Consider the following 9654-nt stretch of genomic DNA (forward strand, 5'->3'; position numbering starts at 1 on the left):
AAAGGAGCAAAGGCAATTCAACAGAGGAAGTATAGTTTTTTCAACAAATGATGCTGGAACTGGACATCCATATGCAAAAAAAAAAAAAAGGAATCTAGACACACAACTTATACTCTTCATGAAAAACTAATTAATGTTGCACTTAAATGTAAACATGAGACTATGTAACTTCTAGAATATAAGAGGAGAAAATCTAGATGACTGTGGGTTTGGTGAAGAGTTTCTAGGTATGATGCCAAAAGCATGATCCATGAAAGAAAAACTGTAAGTTGGAGTTTACTAAAATCAGAAACTTCTGTTTGATGAAAGACACTGTTAAAAAAGTGAAGAGAAAGAATGGGAGCAAATATTTGCAAAACATGTATCTGAGAAGGAATTTGTAGCTAAACTACACAAAGAACTCTTAGAACTCAGCAATAAGAGAATAAATAATCCAATAAAAAATGAACAAAGATCTAGACACCTAGCCAAAGAAGACAGACAAATAAGCATCAGATGTCATTAAAGAATTTCAAATTAAAACAACAATGAAATTTTACTACATACCTATTAGAATGGCAAAATCCAAAAAAACAGAAAATACCAAACACTGGTGAGGATGAGAGGCAACAAGAACATATTCCTTGCTGGTGCGAATGCAAAATGGTAAACCAATTTGGGAGATGGTTTGGCAGTTTCTTACGATACATAATCTTATCATATAATCCAGCAATCACACTCCTAGATATTTATGCAACTGAATTGAAAACTTAAGTCCACACAAAAACCTGCACACAAATGTTTACAGCAGCTTTATTCATAATCACCAAAACCTGGAAGCAACCACGATGTCCTTCATATATCCATACAATGGGATATTATTCAGCAATAAAAAATGATCAAGTCACAAAAAGACGTGGAGAAACCTTAAATGTATATTGCTAAGTGAAAGAAGCCAGCCTGAAAAGTCTACATATGGTATAATTGCAAGTCCATAACATTTTGGCAAAGGCAAAACCATAGAGATATTTAAAAAAATCAGTGGTGTCAAGAGTTCTGAAGCAAGAGGGAGAGATGAATAGGTAAAAGCATAAGGGAGTTTTAGGGTAGTGTAACTATTCTGTATGAAACTGTAATGGTAAACACAAGGCATTATGCATTTGTCAAAACCCAAAGAACTGTATAACACAAAGAATGCCTTAATATAAACTATGAATTATAGTTAATAATAGTATCAACTTTCTCATTAATTATAACAAATGTATCACACTGATGCAATAGGGTAGTAGGGTATATTGGGGAGGGGTGAGGGAATACTAAACTCTATGTAATATGTGCTCAATTATTCTATAAATCTGAAACTATACTTTTAAAACTAATTATTTAAAAAACAAACTAATAGCAAAGGGACCAAAAGAAACTTTTTTTGGTTCTAATTACAAAGGTAGTATATATGCCTTTATATCATATCAGAGTGATTTCAAACAAATTAATATACGGAAAGTATAAAGTTTTTATTATATTATACTTTGCTACTCTTCTTGACCTTAATATAGTCTTAGGTACAGAGCAACAGATTCAGTTTGTAAACAGCAAAACATATTTCTTTCAAAATCATCCACTAATACACTTTCCTTTGTCCACTGGAGATACTAAATTCCTTCTTAGAAATGCCATGTCAACTATCTTTTTAAAGTTTCTAAAATATATGTTTTCCAATGTTTTGGTCTTATTGGTCTTACTTAATGAATCTTTGATGCTCCGGGATGTGAACAAATTATGTTATGTTCCCCACCTCCACAAGCAAGTAATAATACTTTCACCTCTAGTCTTCATAATACGATTTTTGTTTGAAGTTTATGTGCAAGATTTAGCTCCATAAACACGGATGGAAACACAGCTCTGACAAGTAACATCAACATCAGGACTAAAAGTCCCAGGACTACAAACCACTGCAGAGGAAAAAACATGGAGTACATTATTATCATTTCAGTTAGAGGTATTTTATACCAGTAATATAAATCTGTCTTCAGTATCACACTGTTTCTATACCTATGTTATACTGAGTAATATTCAGCCAATTAAGTTGTGGAAGATTATTTGTGAGTTTGAAACATTTTAATTTGATGCTCTTAAAGGTAGGAGAAAATTGGAATCTTATTTTTTTAATATCAGCATTTTACAGTATCTTCTGCAATGTCCCATTTATGAGTTCCTATTTCTAGTTTTCTAGTTTCTGTTTCCAATTCTGTTTTCTAGATAGGATTATTCTGTTTTTTTCCTTCGTAGCATAGCAGCTTAACTCAGAACACTATAAAAATGTTTTATAACACAGAAGAGTGCATTATGAAGAATTAATACACATAAGAATGATTATATTTAGAAATTTGGTCTTTGAAGTTTTACTTCCCTTTAACTAAATATAACGTATTGTGAAAGAATCACTACATTCAATCATCTTAAGGGAATTAATAATCTATTCTTGACTATATAACCTAAATATTTAGATATTTAAATTTTATAATTACCGCAACAGCTAGCGCAATTACTGTGTAGACCTTCATTCTTTCCAAAGCCTGGACGACAGCTATCCATACGTACTACTTGAAAACTGTGGTCCACAAAATGCATAGCTGGTATAGTTTTATTAAAGTCATGGTAGTAAATATATGCTTGGCTCCGGAAAAATTCTTCTATCCGATCTCTTGCCTAAGATTTTAAAATACCAGAAGTATAATTACTGAATTGTGAACCAAATTTATCCTCCAGTATTGGAGGCAATGAAACATAGTAATAAGCATGTCATGCTTTATCCAACAGATGAATTCCTGAAGAGTTGTGTGATAATACTAAAATTAGTCTAGTCTTGACCTTATCAATTATTGTCAATTCATATGTACAATAGTTAAGAAAAATTAAATTGAGGTTTAAATAATTTGCAGCATGTCTATTTCATGTGTGGATAACGGAGAGTCCATTATTTCTAATTCCAAAGAGGCAAGCCAAATGGAAACCAAAACTGTTCTCTAATCAGCATTACAAACCAGTGATGTAAATTTTATTTTTTGAACACAGAGTTTAATAATAACTAATACTAACTTAGTGCTTTCCATAAGCCATGCACAATATTAAGGGTATGGGCTCAGGAACTTGGTCAGGAGAGTAAAGGGATTTTTTAGACTATGCCCTTAGCCTCTGAGAATGGCAGAGGGGAAGCAACTATTATGACCAGCAGAGATACAATTTTGGAAGAACTACTGTTTAACCTAGGATTACATGGTTGTGGGGCTGTTCTTCAAGCTGCTGCTTAGTTACCCTCTGGGAAACAAAAACCAGAGATCCATCCTTCCAACATAGAAAAAATACATATTACTAACCTGGGGAGCTATATATTATTCTAGATGTACTATTCCAAAACAAAACATCTGATAAAGCCAAGACTCTCTGCTTAAAAAACTGAAATCAAAAATCAATAATACTTTATATTTTTAAAAACAATAATTTAAATCTACTTGCTTAGAAGGTCTACTATTAATATTCACAACATGGAAAAATCTATTTTTGAAGAAATGTTTAATAAGAAAGTATTTACAAAAATCTTTACATAGTTTATTAATTATTTAAATACTTCCCCCCTACATTGAAATTCTCACCTGTAGGATATTATGATTAGTTATATCTTCACAGTCGGCAGAATCATTGCATGCACCTTTCCATCCTGGTGCAAAAGGATTAACTGGAGAGGAAAAAAAATTATATCTTCACAAAAGAATTCTAAAAAGTTCCATCCATTCCAATAAAGCTTTGAATGCTGAATTCAGTATGTATGCATGCATGTGTTTAATCTATCTAATCCTAGTAATAAAGTGCACAATTTGAATAACTTATACATTATGATTTCACTCCATCTGGGGGCTAATCAAAGTAACTACAAGGCTTTAAAATAAATGGAAATCAATTTTGTTTGGTTCCTCTCTTTTATTAAGTTCTTCTCAAAAATACAATTTAAATTTTCAGGAATTTATAAATTAAATATTAGCTGCATAGAATTTATAAAATGATAGTGACTTCTAAAAGATAAACAACAATATCGGGGTGCCTGTTTGGCTCAGTCTGTACAGCATGTAATTCTTAATCTCAAGGTTGTGAATTCAAGCCTCACAGTGAGCGTGGAGCCTACTTAAAAAAATAAATTAAAAAAAAAAAAGGTAAGTAACAATATATCATTGTTTAAAGTAAATAATATATTAAAATTTAAAACCTTAACCAGGCTAGAACCAACAGTATACTTTAGTGCTTAACCAATATTTAAGGCCTATTTTGCAAGATATCTCACATTAAAGAAATGTTAAATTTTTTTCTTACCTTGAAAGGCTATAAATAGCTCATGTACGAGGCCATGTTTTGGAATTTTAACAAAATGGCATTTATATGATGGTTCTATGACATGGCATGACAAATCAGAGATTAAATTATCCAAGATTTTCTTCAGCACTCTAAAAAGCAGGTCATTGTATCTTCCTTCACAAGACTTTGTGGTAAAACGTACAGCCATCTGATATGAATAATCAGGTTCCCGATAGGCTATAAAAAAAGATGAGAATAAAAACAATTGTGCTGGGGCGCCTGGGTGGCTCAGTGGGTTAAAGCCTCTGCCTTCAGCTCAGGTCATGATCCCAGGGTCCTGGGATCAAGCCCCACATCGGGCTCTCTGCTCAGCAGGGAGCCTGCTTCCTCCTCTCTCTGACTGTCTCTCTGCCTGCTTGTAATCTCTGTCTGTCAAATAAATAAATAAAATCTTTAAAAAAAAAAACAATTGTGCTTACCATTGTGCTACTAAACAATTTGCAAATAATATGTAATATTAAATCTCATTAATCTTGCAAATTAGCATAGAAACTTATCTAGTAAGTTTTATCAGTTTGTCCTAAAAATATATACAAAACTAATAACTTTAATGAAAAAAGGTTGTTTTCTGAGAACACAGGCAGCAACCTCTTTGACCTCAGCTGCAGCAACTTCTTCCCAGAAACATTGCCAAAGGCAAGGGAAACAAGGGCAAAAAGCAACTACTGGGACTTCATCAAGATCAAAAGCTTTTGCACAGCAAAGGAAACAGTCAAAAAAACCAAAAGACTACTGACAGAATGGGAGAAGATATTTGCAAATGACAGAGAAAGGACTAGTATCCAAAATCTATAAAGAACTTATCAAACTCAACACCCAAAGAACAAATAATCCAATCAAGAAATGGCCAGAAGACATGAACAGACATTTCTGCAAAGAAGACATCCAGATGGCCAATAGACACATGAAAAAGTGGTCAACATCAGGGAAATACAAATCAAAAGCACAATGAGTTACTGCCTCACACCAGTCAGAATGGCTAAAATTAACAAGTCAGGAAAGGACAGATGTTGACGAGGATGCGGAGAAAGGCGAACCCTCCTACACTGTTGGTGGGAATGCAAGCTGGTGCAGCCATTCTGGAAAACAGCATGGAGGTTCCTCAAAAAGTTGAAAATAGAGCTACCCTATAACCCAGAAATTGCACTACTGGATATTTACCCTAAAGATACAAGATCCGAAGGGGCACATGCACCCGAATGTTTATAGCAGCAATGTCCACAATAGCCAAACTATGGAAAGAACCTGTAAGTCCATCAACAGATGAATGGATAAAGAAGATGTGGTATATATATACAATGGAATACTATGCAGCCATCAAAAGAAATGAAATCTTGCCATTTGTGACAACGTGGATGAAACTAGAGGGTATTATGCTGAGCAAAATAAGTCAATCGGAGAAAGTCAATTATCATATGATCTCCCTGATATGAGGAATTTGAGAGGCAGAGAGGGGGGTTTGGGGGGTAGGGAAGGAAAAAATGAAACAAGATGGGAGCAGGAGGGAGACAAACTATGAGACTCTTAATCTCACAAAACAAGCTGGGGTTGCTGGGGGGAGGAGGGGTGTGGGGAGGGTGGATGGGTTATGGACATTGGGGAGGGTATGTGATATGGTGAGTGTATGAAGTGTGTAAGCCTGACAATTCACAAACCTGTACCGCTGGGGGAAATAATACATTATATGTTAATAAAAATAATTTAAAAAACCAGTATGGTACTGCCACAAAAATATACACAGAGATCAACAGAACAGAAAAGAACAGAAAACCCAGAAATAAACCCACAACTATATGGTCAATTTTGACAAAGCAGTAAAGAATATGTAAAAAAGAAAAAAGAAAAAAGCTTGTTTTCATCTGATACATTATCTACTCAGTACAAGAGAAGAAATGGCTGGATATATAGATAAGTTAACAGTATCGGAAACAATAAGATGGGGGAATGTCTTAATTTGCAGAAAGTGTTATTGTTGTCAGTATAGTCCAATGAAAAGGATGATCAATTTGCTTTTACAGAATTAAACATCAGTTTTAAATGACCTGGCAAAATTGTGGTAAAGTAGATTGTACTTGCATACCTAAATGGTGGTGAGAGGCTAAAAGAGGATATTTAAGACACACTATCTAGATGTCAATTTATGAGTTTGCATGGCCAAATATGCCAAAATACTCCATAAGTCATAATAATTATATATAACAGACTCATATTCACTAAATTAAGAGACTATACACTTAATTCTTATCCAAACTAAATGTATAAGTTAAAATGTGCCCATATTCTTACCAAAGATCATAAAGTCGTATCTCTGCTTTACTACCGTTTCTTCTTGGGTTTCTGCTTTGACAGTCTTATAAGAAAGAGTACATGTGTAAAGTCCAGACAAAGCCTCCTGAAAATCTTCCATCTTCAGCTTTCCTGTTTTAGTTATATTTATTTGATTATTTTCTAAACAGAAATAGTAAATTACTTGGTTATTTAACATATAACAATTCAAACATTATTTTGTCAATGGGGTTATAAGTAAACACAAAACTTAAAAAATTAATGGATTATTTAACTTCAAGAATTCAAAAAAATCTTAATTCTGTTATCTCTATGGAAAACCACATAAGTACACTTTTAAAATATATTTTGGTTTTCTTTAATTCATTTCTTGGCCTCTAATTTCATTTGCTTTATGCTGGTAATTTAGTAAATGAGATTACACTACTCTGTAGTACTACACAATTTCCTCATATAGGGCAGAAATTAATAATGCTAATACCCCAATACACTCTTCTAACATCATGAAAAATTCCACATTAAATACTTCATCTCCAAGATAGATGCTACAAAGATAATTTTTTAAAAAGATTTTTAAAAAATTTGTTTGACAGAGAGAGTGAGAGAGCACAAGCAGGGGGAGTGCAAGAGGGAGAAGCAGGCTCCCTGCTAAGCAGGGAGCTGGACTTGTGACACTGGGATCATGACCTGAGCAAAAGGCAGGCACTTAACTGACTGAGACACCCAGGTCCCCCAAATTTTAGGTTTTATAAAAACTTTTGAACTAATATAGCTCTGGGACGTAGGATAAAAAAATCATTGCTTCAGCTTTTTTAATAAAGAGAAAATAAGGCACACACCAAAATATAACATGATTTGCTCTACCCAAGTATGGAGCAGGTGAAACTGCAGTTAAAATTAAATTTCAATTTGTTCATCCCAATAAGTCACAGTGCTTTTCTTTAAATAAAAAAAAAGTCCCTATCATTTAACGAAATAACTAAGATCAAATAAATTACCTGTTAATGGCTTTTCATTAGGCCCGATCCATGAGTAGGTGGGGTCCACTGTTTCTTTTTTAGCACGTTTAAAATCCATACAGGCAAGGATTGGGCTACTGTGATGTAATTTTACATATATTTTCACTGGGACAAAATAAAATAATATAAAGCAAAATTAAGAAATACACTTCCTGCCATTTTGTCCCAAAGACATACTGATTAGCTCTTTTTGGATTTCAGTATTTTAAAAATCAGCATATCATTATAACACTTAGAATGTTAATGTAAATTTCTTCTCCTATAAGTTTTTAAAACTCTAGACTGATAGTATTCTTTATAGTTATAACTATAGTTTTGCTTATAAAATGTACATAATTATAGTTTTGCTTATAAAAATGCACATAATATATTTAATTCATTTTAATGTACAAATTCAGAACTCACTTGAATCACAATTCTTTGAAGGGTTAGTAGAATTGATTTAGAGATCAGAAAAGGAAACTATTCTCAAGATAATCACTGTCATCCCTAAGAGGAACTTGATATTTAACTATAAACGTCCTCTTTCGGGAACAATAATTAAGCTTATGTGGGGGCATACTAGAAAGATTTTCTGCAGTTACCTATTCTGTTTCGGATCTGGTAGAGGCAGCACCTTGGGTTCTACTTCGAACCCAAGCAGTCCCACAAGATACTGATTTTAAATCTACTGAATACCAGGCCCTAAACCTACAAAGAAGATACAGTCCCACGATTTGGGGGCGAGGGGGGTGGGAAAAAGGGGAAGGGCTCCAAACATGGAGAGACCCCAAACATGACAAATGCTGTGAACTGGCCCCAAATTATCTAAAGTTAGCCGAGTGACCAATTTTCCTTGGGGAGTGCCGCTAAGTGTCATCACAGTGATAAACGACATTTGAGCTGAGCCTTAAAGGATGTGTAGGAGCTCCAAACGGAGGGACTTGCAGCCCTGGAAATCACTCTGAGCGGGCCCTGCGCGTTGCAAAGCAGCAGAGACACCTGGAAGTGAGGTGGCATCAGAGAAAGATCTGGATTGAAGCCCAGCTCCTTATGAGCTGTGCGGCTTTAGGCGAGGTGATAACACTAAGGCATCACTGTAAGGATGAAATGATGCGAGGGCCAAGCAGCAGGTGGACGGGCAGTGAGCTCTCTCTCCCTTTCCCTTCGCTGGAAGAACACTAAGCAGGTCCACTGCACACCCGGCTCTTCTTATAAGACTCTGCGGGTGAAGAGGTCCTTAGTACCTGGGTGTCCCGGCTTGCCATAAATGAGGCCTTTCCCGGTACGTTCAGAAGAACGCTGCCATCCAGCTGTGGAAGAAAGAAACCACTGACTTTTTAGGTAGAAGGGGAGCGGGGGCTCAGAGTAGGGCAGGGCTCGGCAAAGCGGAGGGGGCAGGACTGGGAAGAGGGGCCAGGCGGGCGGAGGGGGCCGGGCAGGCGGGTGGAGCCCCACCTCCAGTGAGGTACCAGAGCACCGCGGAGAGTAGGACCCACGCTCGCATCACGGCTCAGGGGCTAGCTTCGCGGGAGGCGTCGAGGGTCGGGCTTCTTCCTACCTCAGCCCAGGCCCAGCGCCTCCCCATCTCTCCTCCACAGAGCGGAGCAAACCGCCGGGGTCAGCTCCCCTACCCGTCCTTCGCTACAGCGGGAGCGGACGCGCAGGAGAGCGCGTGCGCGCTCCGCCGCCTCGAGAGCGGGGGCGGGGCGGGCGCGTGCTGGGCCCGATCACGGGAGGCGAGCGCCCCGCCCCCCTCGCGCGCATGCGCCCGCCCTCGTGCGAGTGCCTCGCGCCTGGCGCCATTTTCCCGCGCTCTCTGTGACTTCTTTGAGTAGCACCCCCTAGCCCCGAGAGAAGGAAAGGGTAATATTAAGGAAGCCAAACCGTCGCGATTCGGTTATTTCCTTTTTTGTAGGCTGAAGACGTCCAGGAGAGGAACAGTGTGGATTCCATGTAGGACAATGGGGTAAGGCGCATAAGG

The 9654-nt window shown here is 36.8% G+C and overlaps 1 protein-coding gene across 2 annotated transcripts; it reads right to left on the bottom strand.

Annotated features, from left to right (window-relative positions):
- Positions 1 to 804: 804 nt before the first annotated feature.
- Positions 805 to 9366, bottom strand: ZPBP2 (zona pellucida binding protein 2). Of its 2 annotated transcripts, none has more exons than XM_047707882.1 (8): positions 9232 to 9366; positions 8918 to 8983; positions 7671 to 7796; positions 6673 to 6834; positions 4345 to 4563; positions 3633 to 3715; positions 2508 to 2688; positions 805 to 1931 (listed from the first exon to the last, which is right to left on the bottom strand). In XM_047707882.1, the coding sequence occupies exons 3-8, from the start codon at positions 7747 to 7749 to the stop codon at positions 1837 to 1839; spliced, it is 819 nt and encodes a 272-aa protein (XP_047563838.1). In that variant the 5' UTR covers positions 7750 to 7796; positions 8918 to 8983; positions 9232 to 9366; the 3' UTR covers positions 805 to 1836. The 2 variants fall into 2 exon arrangements, with proteins under 2 accessions (XP_047563838.1, XP_047563837.1); XM_047707881.1 differs by having other exon boundaries at positions 807 to 1931; positions 9129 to 9366.
- Between the last annotated feature and the right edge of the window lie 288 nt (positions 9367 to 9654).

The sequence above is a fragment of the Lutra lutra genome, chromosome 16 (assembly GCF_902655055.1).
Source record: "Lutra lutra chromosome 16, mLutLut1.2, whole genome shotgun sequence".
Lineage (NCBI taxonomy): Eukaryota > Metazoa > Chordata > Mammalia > Carnivora > Mustelidae > Lutra > Lutra lutra.

Coding starts and splice junctions, on each gene's coding strand:
- ZPBP2 (XM_047707881.1), bottom strand. CDS start 9,177: ATGCGAGCGTGGGTCCTACTCTCCGCGGTGCTCTGGTACCTCACTGGA. Junction 8,984..9,128: donor GCTCTGGTACCTCACTGGAG/GTGGGGCTCCAC, acceptor TTTCTTCCACAG/CTGGATGGCAGCGTTCTTCT. Junction 1,932..2,507: donor TAATTGCGCTAGCTGTTGCG/GTAATTATAAAA, acceptor TTTCCTCTGCAG/TGGTTTGTAGTCCTGGGACT.